General features: G+C 35.8%; 3 protein-coding genes and 1 non-coding gene across 5 annotated transcripts; 3 read left to right on the top strand and 1 right to left on the bottom strand.

Moving 5' to 3' along the window:
* Positions 1 to 2,653: 2,653 nt before the first annotated feature.
* Positions 2,654 to 8,880, bottom strand: LOC130814139 (uncharacterized). Its single transcript, XM_057680185.1, has 3 exons — positions 8,170 to 8,880; positions 4,249 to 4,475; positions 2,654 to 3,228 (listed from the first exon to the last, which is right to left on the bottom strand). Exons 1-3 carry the CDS (start codon positions 8,391 to 8,393, stop codon positions 3,221 to 3,223), a joined length of 459 nt encoding a protein of 152 aa, XP_057536168.1. The 5' UTR covers positions 8,394 to 8,880; the 3' UTR covers positions 2,654 to 3,220.
* Positions 8,881 to 8,969: 89 nt separating this feature from the next.
* Positions 8,970 to 9,043, top strand: TRNAR-UCG (transfer RNA arginine (anticodon UCG)). Its single transcript has one exon. It is a non-coding gene; the product is annotated as a tRNA-Arg (tRNA).
* A 1,921-nt stretch (positions 9,044 to 10,964) lies between these two features.
* Positions 10,965 to 17,470, top strand: LOC130814098 (MAR-binding filament-like protein 1-1). 2 transcript variants are annotated; one of them, XM_057680111.1, is made up of 5 exons: positions 10,965 to 11,512; positions 13,569 to 13,606; positions 13,715 to 13,846; positions 14,642 to 16,458; positions 16,920 to 17,470. In XM_057680111.1, exons 1-4 carry the CDS (start codon positions 11,227 to 11,229, stop codon positions 16,445 to 16,447), a joined length of 2,262 nt encoding a protein of 753 aa, XP_057536094.1. In that variant the 5' UTR covers positions 10,965 to 11,226; the 3' UTR covers positions 16,448 to 16,458; positions 16,920 to 17,470. The 2 variants fall into 2 exon arrangements, with proteins under 2 accessions (XP_057536094.1, XP_057536086.1); XM_057680103.1 differs by lacking the exon at positions 16,920 to 17,470 and having other exon boundaries at positions 14,642 to 16,731.
* Positions 17,471 to 18,482: 1,012 nt separating this feature from the next.
* LOC130817447 (trihelix transcription factor ENAP1-like) lies at positions 18,483 to 19,652 on the top strand. Its single transcript, XM_057683194.1, has one exon. The coding sequence runs from the start codon at positions 18,483 to 18,485 to the stop codon at positions 19,650 to 19,652; it is 1,170 nt and encodes a 389-aa protein (XP_057539177.1).
* Positions 19,653 to 19,892: the final 240 nt, after the last annotated feature.

Genomic DNA, 19,892 nt, shown 5'->3' with positions numbered 1-19,892 from the left:
CTTAAACATGGAGATAAGTGTAAGGAGAGGCAGTGCTCTTAGAGGAGACCTTTGGCACCCTTGATAAAGCCCTATGACTAATGTTTATATAGGGGAGAATGACACTAAAGGGGGCAGCAGCTGTATGTTGACAGAAGGCAGAAACAGATCACGGAAAGGAGGGTCAGCAGGCAGCCTTCTGCTGTCTTGTGCTGCTTGCCTTTCCCTTTTCGTGTATGTCCACGGTCTTCAAGACCTCTTACACCTTGATCTTGGACTGATTTTGTGCATTCTAATCCTTCACATGTCAAGATTTACTACCCATACAATCTTCTACTAATGATTTCCATACAAAACAAATCACAAACACATGATAAGTCCTCTTCTAACCTTTACTTATTAAAATGATTAATTACCTTAATCATCTTCTTGATTACTTGGTGAACATAAGTCACCCATAATCCTAACAAATAGCGTATATAATATATTCTCGAACTTTAAGTTTCAATCCTCAGCTAAAGTTTTATTGAGTTAGTCAAAAGTTGGCTTCATGTTTGTAAAGGTTTTATCAGTATTTACACTTCCAGACTAAAGGGCTTTCATGTGAGAGGATATAATAGAGTATATAACTCATGTTATTGGTTGAGTTGGTCCTTAACATCGTTAAGTGGTTCTCGTCTAAAAATAGTTTGAAGGGTTCAGATCCACGTTATACACACTCTTATTCTTGTAATAACAAAAATAAGGAGTAATTCTAATCAACCCATAATTACAAACTGTAAACATAATCTACAGCTTCACTTAAATCATAATCGCACCCCATATAATAATAATAATAATAATAATAGTAATAATAATAATACAAGTAAAAATAGCACTCAGAATTTTGTAATGATTTAAAAGAGTCTATTTGTAATATGCTTTTGGTAGAATGCAATATATGGGATGGGATGGGATTCAAGTGTGAATCTCAACTACACTATTCAAAACAAATCTGATAATCTAAAATTTATTCGATCTTATAATTCAACTTGATTTTAAAAGTGGAATTACAATTATTGAAAAATCAATATAAATACGAGACCTGATTTTTAAACCAACTCGAAAAATTTGACCCGAAATCAACCATATGACCCTAATAAACACCTCTAATCTCAACCATCGAAAAGTAGGATGTATTCATCCTGAAAAAAGACCTGTCTTCCATCACAAATCACAAGTGTTGTTGGGCTTATGCGAACTCTAAATTTGATATGTCACCAATTTCTTAACAGTGTAAAGCGCTAAATTATTAGTGGAAAATTATTCAATAAAGTGGATTACAATTATCAGAACTAATTAATACTCCTATTTGACACCTAAGCAAAAACAAACTTATCCTAAACATAAGGTGATTATTCACTTATCATGATTAAAATGAATTACCTAGAAACTAATCCTGAATTAACAAAATAAATAAATTCACTTGACCAAGTCTATTGCAGTTAATTCTTGAACTGAGCAATGAGTTATTTCTTTTCAGTTTTCGATTTGATTCAATTCAAATGAGGTTCGTATTGATAAAAATTTGAATTTAGTTTAGAGCTGCTTTTGATCAAAGTCAATTAGAAGTTAGATTGACTCGGTTTATGATTGGATTTAAGCTTTTGCATATATTGTTTAACTCGAGTTAGATATCGGGTTAAATCAAATTTAATTAAAAATAGATAAAACTTATCCTTAGTAGGTTAATAGTCTAGTTTATTTGATTCGATTAGGTAATTATATTTAGGGTTTATATCGTTTCAATTATCCAAATATTGGTTTTCTTTCTATTAAGATAATCACCCTTTAAAATATCATTCGGTTTGGTTGAACATCATGACTAATGAATACATCCCCAACTTGTCATTGAAAGAGATATGCGTATTCATTTCGATCATATCCCAAGTGAATTTGGCATCCATATGCTCATCCTGTATCTGTTTACTAACTAAATAAGGAAGCCCATGAAGCCTTTCAACTATATATTAGCGATGGAATGCCTTTGTTTGTCTGAGCAGTTATTGAATGATTTGACCAGTTAAAAATATTTGTAAACCTACTAGTTGACTAGTGACTAACCATGATGATGTTTGGTAAAAAAATAATTGTTCGTTGTTGGTTGTTTATTAGAGATAACGTGAGTAAAAACCAAAAGTCAATGTAAAAAGGAACTTATAGTAAGGTTTTGACTTTGGATTATAATAAACACTTTTTTTTATTGTTTGACAAGGCCAAAAACCATAGGTCAACCAAAAAGTTAATAGTTAAAAGTCAACTAAAAAGTCATCTACTAAACTATCGCATCTCAGTGTTGTTGACTTATTGTAAAAAGATATTTACTATTAAATCTCATCATAAAGACCACCGAAAGATATCACATACTCTCATATACCATCTGTAAGAACTTTCCTCTATCATACTCGTATGTGCAAAGTAACCGACCACACAGGGACCAAAGAATAAAAACCTGAATAAAACCTTGAAAATTGTTATGCATTTTTAACCCACCCCTGGAAAGAAAGAAGCATTGGTCCAAGACTTCACAGTTTATCGAGAATCAAATTCAAAAGGGTAAACTTACAGGTATTCTCTCAGAAAACCAGTTGAATAATTAACCGTGTGTAATCCAAGAGTAAGACGACCTAGGCTATCACACAAACAAATCATTACATATAGGTGCGCATCGCATGAACATAAAGTACGATTGTGCGGCCAAGAGGCCCAGGACACACGAGTGCACACAAACAGTGACACGGATGAATGTTACACAAACGTTCATGTCAGCAGCGCTAATGATCAAAACAAAAATTTCTTTCTAATGTCAGAAATTGAACAAGCACTACATCCATTTTTCAGATTTCATTTAAAAAATTTCTTTCTAATGTCAGAAATTGAACAATCACGAGTGTAAGGAAGCTGGCTAGAATTTATACAAGTTTTCGGAAAGGTATGCATACCTAGAAACAATCAATGCTTTATGTTTCTACATATTCGCCTTTGACTCCAAATAATTGCCGCTCCCATGTAGAATCAATCAAGATCATAAAAGCACCACGAAAATGTACTACAGTCAATTCTTCCTTGCCTCGCCAAATATTACCACATAATCAATATATAATTGCTTCCTCCCATGAGCTTCTTGACAGCAAGCCCACCAATTACGAGTTGAAAAAAAAAAGAAAATAATTCCTCAAGCTCGACGAGATTCTCGGGTCAATCATACATCTGTACAAGCACAATTTCAATCAATGCTAACATATTGTCGCAGACAATTTTCAATTTTGTTTTCAGAACATAAACAAGCCAGTCTCTTCTATTCCTATTTTAGATGTATAGTGCGGACAAATGAAGTAGAATCGACTCCATTGGTTTGTTCATGTGTGATGACCAGATATGCTAAGGTTACGAAACACAAAATCTGGAGGCATGGAGACTATACGAGAAGTTGAAGGAGAGAAAAAGTGACCTAGATGGCGAGGATGAAGATGGGTATGAAGATACTAAGTCAGCAACACCATATAACATTAGACACGAACAAATAAAAAGGAGGATTGTTTCAGAAGATCTCATTTTTGTTTAGGTTCATGCACCCAACCCAAATCTTTTGGAAATAAGGTTATGCAAGACATCTCTTTTTACATAGGCTAAAGGATCGATTGGAAGAACTCTTTAGCCTTTCATGTTTGAGGCATCTTCACTACAACGTTACAGTGAGATGATTATTCTTTTGTCCGGAGTAGCGTTTATCAGTTTAAACCTACTAATAGAGAGTTACTCATACAATTAGGTCAGTGTCACATGATTCGCTAATCTCCTCTCGAATCGAAAAACGCGAATTATGGTCAGTTTTGGGCTATTCTTGGGCAAATTTGAGCGAACACGAATTCAAAAAGCAAATTAGCTAGCGAATTATGTTACACTGAATTAGGCACATATGCAGCCCGCAGCAGCTTTAAATGGGAGTGAGAAAAGGGAAAAATGAGGCCCTCAAACAAACTATGGAAAATTAGAAAATAGACTAAATCCAAGATCTTCCTTCAGATCTGAACTATTCAGGTCATTAATCAAGAGAGACATGGTTTTTTGTAGATCAGTAATTAGCATGCATTATAGGCATATTCTAAAAACGGAATAAAAATTTAGAGAATAACCATTAAATTAGCTATATAACACATGTATTAACAAAATAAAATACCGGAAATAGAAAAGATCTTAATTAAATCATATAGAAAAGTAAGTGCTTACTTGGACGAAAACGCGTAATAGGAATCTCCCGCAGTTCACGTTTTATGCACAAATATTCACCAAGCAGTGCCATAATTGCAAGTCCAGTGATGTTAACAATCCACCATGTAAATGTCGAAGGCCATCCACCATATACAACGCAAATGAAGAGATGGATAATATAGAGAGTTGCCGAGAAATCTAAGCACTTTTTCGCCCTCTCTACCAGAAAAAGTAAGTAACCAGCTCTGGTCAAATATAAAATAAACAAATCAGATCTTTCATCAAAGAAGAAATATGATCAAAATCTAACTCAACCATTTCCAGATGGAAAGAGAGCAATCAAGATATTCTATATGACCCAATAAAAGATCATGAATCTTTAAGGAACACAAATTAGGTCTTTCATCAAAGAAGAAATATGATCAAAATCTAACTCAACCATTAATACCCGTCAAAACGGGAAGGCCCAACATCAAATGCCTTTTCTTATGTGATTAGAAAGTTTTCTGGTAATTCCGGATTTTTAAGTATGCCATTGAAGAATGTGGAGTGTACATAACATCAAGGTGATGAAATCTTTATGGCATGGGCAATTGCTTCATCTTAGGTCTATCAGGAACTTGACTATATAGAATGTACTCTTTCTAAAAAGCTTATTTTGTACAGTTGTACTTCATCACCACACAAATGACCACCAAAAACACACATTAAAGGGATGGTTCCAAAACCAAACTGCCATAACTGAACACATATACTTGTGCCCATAGATGACCCACATTACAAAGTGATCACTCTTGTCGCAAATTGAACACAAGAAACCACTATCGCAATCCTCTATAATAAGTATGTTCAACTCCTTTCGTTCCACAACTCATTTTACTTTATCACTAGATTTAAAAATATTGCTAGATGAACATTTTTCTTAATTTCCTATAACAATGTTTCTAGAATAAACAAGTGATTTTATGTCGAAAACATTTCATTGTATCACAATTTTTAGTAAAAAAAAAAAAACACTTAAACGTGCATTCCAAGGATTGCCATAATTCAACCTAGAATCTACTTAAGACGGAACTCATAGATCATAGACCTGTAAAAAAAATACAAAAGACACAGAATTAAAACTCTTAGCAAACCACAAGACTTAAGTATAGTCTAGAGAATCATAACAATGTCACTTGAAAAGTAGAGCATCAAGCACATTATAAATGCAAAACCAAAACTCCCCCACTGTAATGACTCTCTTCTAATAAAAAACTGGAAACATCTACCATTGGCTAAAGAAGAAGATGGAGCAAGCATCTTTCTATTGAACTTCTTAGAAGGACTAAGCTAAGTCCTAGTCTATCCTTTCATCAAAAGGCTATCCCAGCAAAACATACCAGTTGAACCAAGCTCCCTCATGTTCATTCTATTCTATAATATTGTCAAGAATCTTCGGTGGATTCCAAAAATGTCTTCCAAAAGATAAGTCTAAACTCCTACTGAAAATCATATTACATATATCACACAGGGGCGAAGCTACAAGGGGGGCCACAACTCTTCCCTTTATCATCCATGCTTCTACTATAGCAATTCATTCCTTTATGACACTAATCCATGTTACCCATAACTCTTCCCTTTAGTATAATCCATGTATACACCACAGGAGACTATAATCTACACTTCTACAAAATGGTAAAATTAGTAAATAAATTTTAGTTTTCAGCAAAACATCGGCTTCCAAAATTTTCTACAAGGATAATACACAAAACCATTTTTTGCTAAAGCAACACCAACAATGTGGAATCCCGATTACTTAGTTAACACCTTAAAACGGTTCTTATACTGTTATGCACAAACAACATATTGATATGTCCAAATTTCACCAATTTAGCACAGAAATCTCTTAAACGAACTGGCAAAATAAAAGGTTGAATACACGCTAGTTTTATCCGCCTATTTCTACTAATAACCAATATTGTGAATTATACCCTTATTGTGACACACTTAGAGAGAGCAAGCAACTCAACTGTCCATGCTCAAACTTCCATAACTGCTATAGTCCACAAGATCCTCTTCCTTTAAAAATCCTTTACAAAAACTGACTCATACACTACTTGCCTAGGTAGCCATTTCAAAATAATATAAAAGACTTTTTTCTCCTTTCCATGTTAAGCAGAGGCTATGAGATGATGAGTTATTTCACCTCCACGTCCGCAACCATTCATACATCCTCATCCTCATCCTCACTCAATTCATGAGCTATGCAAGTCTTCTAGCTAACAATACTAAAACTAAAATCAAACGATTGTTTCTTACTTCACATCTTTTGACTCTAAGTTGCTATCCATAAAAGCTTGAAAACATGTCCTAAAGAACTACATTCTTTTTACAGAGATCTAACTACGATATAAGCCCCTTCGTTGAGATCACTAGATTAACGTATTCTAAGGAATCAATAGGCTGAAAAGAACTTCAATCTTAGACAACAACAGGAGGAAAGAGAGATAATGCTAGAATTAGGGAGTAAGGGTAGTAACTTGTTGGTGAAGCTAGAAAGCTTGGTCAATTAAAGAATAGAGCCAATTCAACAAGTTTTTGGGATGATAGACACTTTCCAACTTCAACCCCTTCAATTATACTTTTATCTTTCTCCAACTACCTATTCTTTTGAAAACAAAAACACTACTAACAAAATTAATGTACTTTTTCATCTTTTCCCTCTTATAGCACCTAGAAAATGTCAGAAGCCCATGGTTTAGATGAGGAGCTATGATACCAAAAAGTGGTAACTCCATCACATTGAGACATGCATACTCCATTTAGGGGCCATCTGACAAAGAAATATCTTGTGTACTTTTAGAAAATAGAGTTAAAAAATTGATGTATTTCAGACCCCCACTTCACTAGATTCCATCAAGAAATGACCCGGAGGAAGCAAGAACACATGTTCATATAACTCAACTCCCCAACTTGTGTACATTGCACACTAACAGATCCAACTATTAATCTCAGTCCAAAATTCCAAATTAAGATGCCCTTCTATATTAGAAAAATAGTTCAAATACTATCACCTAATCTTTACAAATTCTTTCCTAAAATATCTACAATAAAATACAACGATATCAATCTAAAATTGCATATAACTCTTGTAACACACAAATTCATAAAGAACACTATGCTTGAGGCCTTGTTATGAAATAGTACATTTACCGATTCAAATTCAAAATAATGGAAGCAGTACAATAATGAACTACCATCATGAAACCTAAGCTATCAGCTTCAACTAAAAACCATCCATATACGCACTTTCTACCAACATTATTCCATCCATCTTGTTCTTAAAAACTCAAGCATTTCAATTTTATTCAATCAAACAACTAAAACAAAGTAAATACCTCCCCCACAAATCAAACTTATTAGTCTCATAATACCTAATTCTGCTTCGATTAAACTGATCAACCAAACATCAACCAATCACAATTGCCAATAGCTTAAATGTAATCCCTCAATCCCAAACAAGATCAAATCTTCTAATCTTCTATTTTCAAATCATCTCTTAAAGAAAGAACATTATTCTTCCAAGAATAGCACTTCAAAACCCACATAACTTTTTCTAGATTATTCATAACCCTTTTTATTTATCAACTACAGTACTACACAATACCATAAATTATTCCTTAAATTTCATAAAGGATATAAACCATTAAAAGAAAAACAAATTTCCCTGCAAACAACTTCTACTACCACCTTCTAAATAATATCAATAAATATAGGTAATCCATTCAACTTTATCAATTATCATCAGGATACAAGAGATCAACAATCTCATTTAATGTACTAAACTAATAACAAAACATGCCAAACATAAAAATCCCAACACAGTAGCATATCTAAAACTGCAACTACAACAAATTAAGAACATTAAACAAAATTAAGAAAGAATAGAAGGATTACCCAGCAAGGGAAGAGAGGAAAAAGGCACCAATCACACACCAACCAGTGATAGTAGAAGCAGTAACCGCGGCAAAATCGAAGAAATAGAAGAGACTCATTCTGGACACCCTAGTACCCACCAAAACACCAAATACTATTCCTAGAGTAACATAATACAAACATTGCAAACACACTATTTGAGCTACAATTAGCCATGGGTCCCACACCACTGCTCCATAAAACATGACTCTCTTTTTGATTTAACAAGATCAACTCTTTTAGTCAATAATCACAATGGTTTTTATTATAATGGAGAATGTTGGTTCACTCAGGTAGATAAAATTAAGGATTGTTAAAACCCATGAATCAAAATTGAATCTATCGGCAAGAGTTGATGAATCTGATGCGATTATCTTTTGAATGGTCGATTTTGATTGACCCAGTTCGGAAAAGTTAAGGTTTGTTTGAACCCACAATTCAAAATTAAACCTTTTGGGAAGGATTGACGAATCTGATGTGAAAAGATGAGAAATTTGGTATTGTAGACAGAAAAATTTAATGATGAAGTGATCTGGGAAGTTGGAAAATCGGGTGAGATTTAGGGATCAGTGAGAATTAATTTTAGGGTTTGGGGTGTAATTATGAGTAGACCGAAAGAGGAAAGGGAGAAAAGCTAGAAAGAGAGGATGGTGGTGTGCAATGTGGGATTCGGGAAGACGAATAAAGAGGAAGAAGAAACCGTTAGTTAACTATTAGCGTTGATTGCCCTTATACAAAAGAAAGGTTTTATTTTTATTTGTCTTACATTAATTTCATTGTTGGACCGCATAGCGCAGTGGATTAGCGCGTTTGACTTCGGATCAAAAGGTCGTGGGTTCGACTCCCACTGTGGTCGATTTTTTTTTTTTTCTTGAATCTTGAAACACCAAATGCGTTGGCCTTTTTATTGATTAATGAAGTGTATTATAATTATAATTTATGATCTTTGTATCATTGAAAATGAAAATATACATTGCGTAAACAATAGCTTTAATATAAGATTGTGTAAACCCTATATATTAATACAAAAGTTTATTAGTAGGAGAATTAAAATTATGAATTCTATCTATATATTAATACAAAAGGTCAGTCATTGAGGCAATTATGTTTTGAGGAGACTGATGGAGAGATATAGGGAGCGAAGAAAGATCTGCATATGATGTTCATTGACTTGGAGAAAGGGTATGATAGCATACCACGACGAGTCATCTGGGAAAGCCTCAAAGCTAGAGGTATTTATTCAGTGTACATTGAGGCCATATGGGATATGTATGACAGGGTTTCGACTAGCATTCAAACACCGGTGGGGAAAACAAAGCCTTTTCCGGTTAAAGTAGGGCTACATCAGGGATCGGCTCTAAGCCCTTTCATCTTTACTGTCATAATGGAAGAGATTTCTAAATCTATTTGGGAGACGGTACCGTGGTGCATGATATTCGCGGACGACATAGTGTTGGTAGCAGAAACTAGAGAGGAGGTTAGTGACAAATTAGATGAGTGGAGGGCAGCTTTAGAAGGTAAACGTTTGCACATTAGCCGTACGAAGACCGAGTATCTGCGTTGTGACTTTAGTGGGACATCACTGATAAGTGAATCAGAGATGTCCATTGATGGAACTGTTGTTAAGAGTACAACCAAGTACAAGTATTTCGGATCGATCATTTAAAGGGATGGGGAGATTGACGGGGATGCAAATCATCGTATACAGACAGGTTGGCTCAAGTGGCGAGCGGCCACCGGAGTGTTATGTGATAGGAAATTCCCAAGCAAGTTAAAAAGAAAATTCTACCAGACGGCATCAGACCTGCTCTGCTATATGGGACCTAATGTTGGCCTGTAAAGAAGATTTTCGAACATAAGATGAAAGTTACATAAATGTGTATACTGAGGTGGATGTGTGGGCACACATTGATGGATCGAATAAAGAACCAAGAGTTTAGGGACAAATTAGGGGTAGCCCTTGGAAAAATGCATGAAAATAGATTGAGGTAGTTTGTTCATGTGTAGAGAAAGACCTTTGACGCTCCTGTGAAGAAGGTGGAAAGCATTATAGTAGAGGGTAGGAAAAGTCGAGGAAGACCCAGGAGAATTTGGATTGAGCAAATAAAAGTTATTTTGCATAAGTTAAACCTCTCTGCGGACCTAACTAGGGATAGGAGCAGTTGAAGACGCCACATCCATATCTTGATTACTGATGACCTCTTGGTTTACCTTTTAGTGTCCTTAACCTTTTGCTTTTATCGTTTCCTTTCTATTAGTTCTTTGTCTTCTTTTTGTAGTGGTTCTTCTTTTATTTTTATAGGCCTTTAAGTTATCTTTCATGTGTTATTACGTCTCTTTATCTTCCTCGAGCCAGGGGACTCCTTTGGTCGCGCTCTCCTTTATGGGTATGAGTTGTCGCCGTCTTTCCCTTTCCAAACCCTGGCCTTAGTTTTCTATGATCGGAATATACTGGGTAGGATGATGATGATGATCTATTTAGTTTACATTATAGACATTATGATCGACTTGATAAATTAAAAAGTCTTAGACACGCCTTAGACCCAATACTAATTTTAGGGTATGAGTTAGTTAAACTTGTCCATAAACCTGTTCAAGACGCAAAATTGTCCAAACAAATCAAACTCGTTCTAAACCTAACTTGTAATATTTATTTGGACTCATTTTAGAATCATAGTGTATACAACCTAGAGATCCATTATCGATCCATTATGAACCCTATATTCATTAGAATTCAGATCCTAAAATTGAATCCAAATCTAAAATTCAGATCAAAAAGTCTAGACCTGAATTCATATTCTCGAATAATTAATAGTTATGAGTCTAAATCTGATTGGATCATGAGTCTAGAGCCTGAGTGGATTAGAGTAACACTGACAAAATATAGATAGAGGGAATCAAGCAGGGTGTCCAACACCAGTTCTTTTTATCTCTGAAAATCAACCAAAAGAGCACGAGACAACGATATCCAATTTCCTCTTCATCGCTCCTCCTTTGGTTGATTTTCATACCCAGTAATAATCCTGATTCATTCCTGAAATGGGGAGCTCTTACTGCTTACATTCTCCTCTCCATCACTTTCTTTCTCCTCCTCCTTCCACTTCTTCTTCTTCTTCTCTTCCTCTCTCTTCTCGTCCTCTTTTCTTATACCTTCAAAATTCAGAACGAAAAAGAAGAAATGGTAGACTTTGCAGAGTTCCAATGGCTTCTCTGCAACCACAAACAATTACCCAAGATAATGAATTTTGTAAAAGGAGAGTTTTACTCATTCTGGGTATTTCAGTTTTCCCTCTTTTGCCATGGAAAAACGAAGCTTTTGCCTCTGGTAAAGTCTCAAATTTTCCTCTCTCCTAGATTTAATTATTTATTTTTCTGTTAAGATAGTTGAATGTACTTGCTATTTGGTGCATTGGATGATATGGGTGTTGATTAATTTGTCTTTTAATGCTGTGATTTTGATGGGTTTCAATCTAATGTTTGTTCACTTCTTCAATTTGATGCTTTCATTTGGGAATTTTATTGCTGGGTATGAAATGTATTGCATTTGTTTTATTTATTATTGTTTTTAGGTTAATTTTAGGATTATGGGTGTTGGTAGTTATTTCTAGAGACAAATTAAGTTAATGGGGGTTTAAGGTTTTGAGACTAGAGTGTGAGAGTGATATCAAAAGTCTTTCTTTGTGATGAGGCTTAGAATCTTTGAAGAATGTTTAGTGATAAGATTGATTGAGATGTGATGCTTGAAGGAGGTAATTCGATGGTCTTGAAAGAGTATGCAAATGAGGAAGGTGCAGAATGACCAGCCTGTGGAACCGCTATTACTAACATAAATCATAATACAACTACACAAAATTCCATTACTCTAAGGCCATTTAGTGGCTCCCACCTAAGGTGGGGCTAGGGAGGTCGGATGTATCCAAACTTACCCTTTTTAGTTAGTGATAACACTAACAAAAGGTGCTTCCGATTGACCATTGGTAGCAACTAACAAACCATGTGCAACTTGAAATAAATAAGAAGTGCGCGTGATATAATGAGGCATTTTATGATAGTCCATTATAATCCGAAATCAAAAAATTATAAATCTTTGGCCAATTGAAGTAAGGGACATTAACAAAAATGATAATATAATAAAGTGAAATTATGCTTTTATATGTGAAATTTCAATTATGAATTTATGCACATTCTGTGGCACAGTGGGCATTGCAACATAACATGAAAGGACATGATTGTATTATTTTATTCGTTGTGTCCGAAATACATCAAGTACTTCCTTGTTCTTTTTTGGGTTTTCTTTCACATGCCCCTTTTCACTCCGATATTTTATACTTTAAGGGACTTGTTCACGAAGTAATATTCAACATAAGGAAGGTGATGAATGTTTTCTAGGTTCTTGTTAATCACGTTTTATCATTGAAGAGTATGATGAACTGAATCTTAATCAATCCTATTGTGTGATTCTTTATTTTTCAGTTGCATCCAAAATCATGTAACAAATTCCCTATCCTTTTGCAATTTACTGTAAATTTGCTTCCTGATCTGTCTATTGCATGATTTTGTTTTTCTACTTTGCAAACTCAGGGCAAGGCTAGGTATTTTTTGGAATAAAGTAGTTCCGTTATGGAATTACTAGCACCATGGAGACAAAGTAGAGCCTTTCTGATAACGGCTTTTTGTGCAATTAGGATATAGTCATGCAGTAACAATGTCGATTTGAGGTCTGCTAAGACTCCAATTTGGCTTTGGACACGGTGTGAACAACAATTGTTCGAGATAAGAGTTCTATTTTTTCAGACACTGTTCATGAGACTTGAGCTACAATTCACAAACAAGTTTAGGATTAAGGGGGATCTACTCATGCTTTCTTTTAGTTGAGTCCATGGAATAGAAATGAGGACGATCTGTTACATAGTGGCCGCTTTACATTCCGCAAAATCCTGTTACATACCTATGATTTAGAATCGTCGAGTAACAACCGTTATAAGAAGTTATTGTAACGGATTAACTATTATGATCTTATATTAATATGTTTTAGGTTTTAAAAGGTCTATTATAAAGTTAAATTTGGACATATGTTCTAGAAAACTTACATTACTATAAAATATATTATTTGTTTCAAGTTACAATTCACATCCTGACCGTTACCATATTTTTCTACTGCCTTTTTTTCTACAGCTATAAGCTCTTGATCTGTATCCTTTTATCTGTACTCATATTTTGTTATGCCCAACGCTCCATTACGAAATACCTGATACCTCTGTATTACTGTACTGCTAAGTGTACTTTTGAAATAACTTTGGTTAACCAAGGCTTTTAATATCACCTATCGTACTGTGATATGCAAACTTATGTGATTGATAACTTTTTTTCTCTTATTTCAGAAGATGAAGATAAAAGCGGAGGAAATAAAAAAACTGAGGTTTGCTTATTACCTTTTGCTTTGTTGTGACATACTCAAATAAGTAAGCTCTCTATCCGTTCTGGTGAAAATAGATGTCTGCTAAAATGAAAAACTTTTTCTTGGCAGAAACCACCTCCATCAGGAAATCCGTTTCTATCTCTTTTAAATGCAATAGGACTTCTCAGTTCAGGTGTGCTCGCTGCTCTCTACAGTTTGGCCCGAAAGGACAAGGCAGAATCAGATGCAACGATAGAATCTGTAAGCCGTCCTTTTTCCTTCTCATCTTTTCTCGGAGTTTAGTTATAAGAAAAGATAACTAGTTTTTTTTTGGTTAACCTCCTCCCTTGTCTCTTTTTGGCTTTTTAGAAATGTCTACTTGAATTTGTGTATTTTTAACAAGTAATGCTTCCACTTAGAGCTGTTCATTCGGGTCATCGGGTTGATTTCAGGTTCGGTGTTTCGTGTCGGTTTGAATCGGGTTTTGTGTCCATATTTTTTTTGCATAATTGTGAATCATTTTTAAAATCGGGTCAAATCGGGTTCGGTTACAATGTTAGGTAAATTTCGAATCATCGGATCTGTTTTAAACACCTCTACTTCCACTCTCCTTGTGTCATTATTTACTGTTCTTTTGAATGTCCTTAAATCGTTTGTGTTTTGTTTCTAGCCTTTCTCATACAAAAAAATGCATGCCTTTTGTTAAAGACCATGCCATATTTAAGGGTCTGGATGGCTTATATTTTGGAACTTGTGAGAGCTTTTGTTATTAGCCGTATTTTCATTCTTTTTTTTGGACATGTGACCAATGTGACATAATTCGCTAACTTATTCACTTTTTTTAGTTCGAGATTCACTCAAAATGGCCCCAAATAGCCAGAAATCGGCCACAACTTGCTATTTTTGATTCACGTTTCTCGAATCATGTGACACGGCATGTAACATTAAAAGTCACCCAACATGCTTACTGATGATTGATGTTAATGTGTATTTAATTCAATATGCTAGTTCCTCCACTGGGTTCAATTCTCAGAGTTACCGTCATGAAATTTGCAGCTCAACGATCAACTCAAGAAAAAGGATGCGGCCATTGTTTCGTTGGAGAAGAACTTTGAGTCAAAGCTGTTGAATCAACAGGAAGAACAAAACAGACTATTAGATAAAGCAAAGGAAGAACAGCTGTCATTGATGAATCGTTTGGAATTAGCAAATAACACAATAAGTGGCCTTGGTCGAGAGCTACAAGGGGAAAAACAGAAAATCGAACAGCTTCAAGTTGACATCGGAAATCTCGGGATGAAACTCGAAATAACTGGGAAAAAGAAGGCTTCTCTCGAAGAAAAATTGAAAGAGAAGGAGAGCTCTATTTCATTCTTGGACGAACGAGTAAACTTGTTGAGTTCAGAAGTAAAGGAGAAAGAGGAAACTATACACGGTCTTAGCTCTTCCCTTGCAGAGAAAGATTCTGATTTGACGAAGTTAAATGCTTCCTATAAGAAAAGTCGGGATGAAGTAGATGCCCTTAATTCAGAGATTGTGAATTTGAACGAAGAGCTTCTGAAGCTTCGAAATGAACTAGAGCAGAAGAATTCGATGGTAGACGATCTGAATGCCCGAGTGAATTCTTTGACGATTGAGCGAGACAATTTAGCGGCGAAGCTCAACGCGCTTGAACGGGAATACGATGATTTGAGAGCATCATCTCAAAAAACAGCTGCCGATAATAAGAAACTCCTCGAGGAGAAAGAGATTCAACTAAACCAACTTAAAGAACAGTATGAACTTGCCGTCAACGAAGCTAATGCTAAGCAGGCTGCAATATCTGATTTGACTCGAGATAGGGATAATTTGAAGAAAATGTTCGATTTAGAAGTCAACAACGTAAGAAATTTGGAAGCGGAGCGCCAAATGACAAAGGAAGCTCTCGAGTCATCGAAAAATGAAGTATATGATCTGAATACACTATTATTGGAGTCGAGAAAGCTATCTTCTGAACTCGAGGCGGAAATCACAAGTGTTCAGGAAGAGTTTTCAAAAGCGAGAAAGTCGCTTCAGAAAAGCCTGAACGAGGCAACTTTACACTCGGAATCTCTCTCGGCAGAGCTAAGCTCTGTGAAGGAAGCCTTATATAGAACTAAAAAGGAGCTCGAAATCGTGTCCAAGGATTTAACGGCTACTTCTAAGAACTGCGACAGTCTACAGAAGGAATTGGTCGAAACTTACAAAATGGCCGAAAGTGCAAAAAATGATTTAAAAGAAGAAAAAAAGATGGTTGCTTCCTTGAATAATGAAATACAATCATTGGAAGAACAAATAGTTCAGGACAAGGAGTTAAGAATATCGCTTGAAACCAGTCTCAAAGAAGCTACTCGGTCTCTTGATGAGATGAACCAGCAAGCTTTGGTGCTTTCTAAAGATCTCCAGGTGTCTAACTCTCGAGTTTCTAGCCTCGAGGAGGAGAAAGCATTCCTCAATAGTTTGCTAGAAAAGGAAAAGACACTCGCTCGAGATGCCCAAGAAAACCTTGAAGATGCTCAGAGTGTTATAATGAAGCTCGGGACTGAAAGGGAGAACTTGCAAAAGAAATCCAAAAAACTGGAAGACGATTTAGCTTCGACAAAGGGCGAAATTTTGCGCTTGAGAGCTGAACTAATCTCGTCGAGATCTGCAACTAACAGTAAACCGAAGCAAGAAAAAGCACCTGTTACTAACGGTGAAGCTAAGGAAGAAACCGAGACTGAAACTAAAACTAAAACCGAGACGGTCGATCATGAGCTAGAGCAAGAAGCTGAGCCTGCAGTTAATACTACCGCAGCACCCGCTAAAAGAACGACACGGAGGAGAAAAGCAAGTAGCCCGTGAGTACCTTTACGGTAAATTATCAGCCATCTCGACTCTCGATTCCTTATAATTGATTTTTCCCTTGCATTATCTTACCTGAGCCTGTACTTTCTTCGGCTTCTGCGATTTCAGGTAACGTAATAATATTATTATCTCACATCATGTGCCGTGTAAAGCTGATTTTTACTGAATATTGATGTATGTAAATCCTTTTTGTGAAGATCAAGAGGCATTCTCGACGACCTATGTGTGTCGTGAGTACATTGAAACTTGAATAAATTAACCTCCAATGACCCACTCCTCTATATGTGTAGTACATGATTCTTTTTCTTGTTCTATATCATATGTTTATGTCTTTACGAAATTTTGTATCATGAATTCCGGCGTAAGAAAACCGAGGCCTCTTTGACTTCGAGGGGGTCTTTTGATGTGACACTGGGATATGGGACTTACTTTTTAATTCTTACGATTTATGTTCTCTCCCTCTCCCTAGGACACATGGACATGGATGGCGAGATTTCCTCACACGAATCTTCATGCCTCACATCTATGTTCCCAGCCCCAGACAAACAAGGAGTTTTTCATTGTTCTTGCAAGTCTCAGCAGAAATGTCGCTCAAACTAGCACACCTATTACTAATGGAATGTACATATCAATGGTACTATGGTAGTTTGCAAAAATGATCTCATGATTCATGAACTTGCCAATGGAAACATTTCTAAAGGAGTCAACTATAGTTGCTAGAAGTTGTACTTGAAGATCGTTGCGACCCATGATACAAATTGATACCTCCTCTTTAGTCTCTATGCATGTTTGTCTTTTCATAACAAAGGAAATTTGTTTGGTTAATTTCTGGTGAGAGAATTAGACAAGAAGTAAATGAATGAAGAATAGAATAAATATGTAGACGATAAAAGGTTAGAATACGCTTGTGAAGATGCTTAGAATAGAAGATGGAGGACCAAAGTGAAAAGTAAGAATGTAGTAAAGTCAAACGGATATGTTAAAGCTAGTTAAAAAGTTGACTTTTAAGTTTAAGTTAAAAGGCGACTAAAAAGCTAATACGAATAGCTTTTTTTCATTAACTTATGGTTTTTTAATTAAGTTTCCTCTAATAAACAACAATTAAAAATCATTACATTTTCGCCATCTATTTCATAATAACGAGCTTCAATAGTTAACCCTTCGATTAGTATAATTAATCAATACCTCTAAATTGTCAAATCAGAGCTCCACAAGACCTTTTTAACTTTTATGTGCACGGCCACCAACCAAGTACTCTACCGTTCATTCTTTTATGTGGAGCCCACATGTGATCAAATGGCATGGACGGTGAGGATTAAGAAGCTAAAACCACAATGATGAGATCATCATGATCAATGGAAAGAGGATAGCGCACTCAGCTCACTATAGCAAATAAGCAAGGGGAAGAACACTTTTCTCTAACTTCCAAATATCTCGAGACTTTTTTGCTCCTCTCTCTTTCTCTCCTCCATCCACATTACTTCTCATTTTTTTCATTTTCTGTCTTCTTCCGATCTAAAACTCTTACTAAAAATTCATTTCAAGACGATAATTATTATCACCAAAATGTTCATTTGGGTTCCCCATGGCCTTGAATTGCGTCCTGGATCAGAGTCAATTTTCACTCAAGATGAAAATTCTTCTGGGAATTTCATGGGTCATTAAGCATCATTCTCTCAGGTAATTATTTGGGGTTTTTGCACTTTTATTTTCATGTAATAGAGAATCCTGATAAAGGGTGTTCTTTATATGGGTAGTGTACTTGTTTGTTGTAGATTTCCTCAACAATTTAATGATGGATTTTGTTTTGCATGTATTATTTTCTTGTAGTTATGAGCAAAGTTCATTACTTTTAGTTAAAATTTCTTCATTAGGATAGATTTTGGGTGTAATTAAGTAAGTATCATAGTTTATTTGGAAATTTGGTGCACAAAAAGCTGATTTCTGGAGTGGTTTTTTGAGTGAAATCTTTATGATTGGAAACAAAAATTCACTAATAGGGTATTTTTGATTTTACTGTTGTAAACTTGTAATGGATGATAAGGATGATTCAAGGTTTTTCCCAAAAATTACTGGTTTGAAGGATCAAAATGAGTATTGTTCCTCACTTTACTCTAAGGTTTCAGAACTGGGTTCTATGTATCCCAGGGCTGTTATTTCATATCCTGGTGATGAGGAGGGAATTTTAGAAGATGAAGAATCAGGGGATGAAAATGTAGGAATCAATGGGGTTAGGATGATAGAGAAAGATACCTATGTGGATAATGGTGCTGATGTCGAGGAAGAGGATGAGGAAGAGGAATTCGATGATTCTGATGATGAGGAGGAGGAGGAGGAGGAGGATGATAATGAAGGTATTGGCATTGGAAGGCCACGAAAGAAGCGAAAGTTAAGAACCCTAATATCGAATTATGAATTTGCTCCGCGTCTTCCCACCCCATCGGTTGAGAAGGTGTTGAAATCTCCGCCATCATGTGGTGGGAAGACTTCAGTGGATGATTGGACTGATAGAGAGACATTCGCCTTCTTAGATGCGTGGGGAGATTGGTTTGTTAGACTAGGAAGGACGAGCCTTCATTCGACAGACTGGCTTGAAGTTGCAAAACAAGTATCACGACAAACGAATATCGAGAGAACTGATGCTCAGTGTCGTAATCGATTCTGTTTATTGAGAAAGAAGTACAAAAAAGAGAAAACTCGGGTATTATCTGGTGGGAATGACGATAGCAAATGGGTTTTCTATAGGAAGATGGATATGTTGCTGTCGTCTGCCCCATCGCGACAAACTGGCCTTTCATGTGGAGTTGATTCGGGTGAATATGTGTTCATGAACCCGAATGTGTACTTGAATTGTGCAAATGGATTGGACGAGATGCGAGATAGTCCCGAGTATTCAGGTTCTTTGAAGGGCGAAGAGGATGATTCGGATAAACTTCGACCTAACGAAAACAGAAATATAGGGAAAAATTCATGTTTTCGATTGCTGGCTGAGTCTATTAATAAATTCAGTGAGATATATGAGAAAACTGAAAGTAATAAGAGTAAGCAGATGGTGGAGTTGGAAAACATGAGGAAGGATTTCCACAGGCAACTAGATGCACAAAGGAGGCAGATTTTAGAGAGAGCTCAGGCCGAGATTGCAAGGATACAACAAGCTCGTGATTATGAGAACGATCTCTCGGGTGAAAATCACAGCGGGTAGTACTCATATAATCAGCTGTAAGTTGTAAATAACGTAGTTCATCGATGTTCCGCTTAATGTTGTATGATATCATAATCTGTCGAACGCTTTGCGAAATCGATCTTTATTAAGAGTGAAGGAAATAGTAGGAAGTAGAATTCTAGCATGACATGTATGTGTATGTGTTGTGTAGAGTGTAGGATGTAATGGTGGATTCATTGGTGCCTCCAGAGAGTTCTGATCTCAATACCAACAAATATT

Source organism: Amaranthus tricolor, chromosome 1, assembly GCF_026212465.1.
Source record: "Amaranthus tricolor cultivar Red isolate AtriRed21 chromosome 1, ASM2621246v1, whole genome shotgun sequence".
Classification (NCBI taxonomy): Eukaryota; Viridiplantae; Streptophyta; class Magnoliopsida; order Caryophyllales; family Amaranthaceae; genus Amaranthus; species Amaranthus tricolor.
The sequence above is the reverse complement of the archived record's forward strand: the minus strand, read 5'-3'. Positions and strand labels throughout refer to the sequence as shown.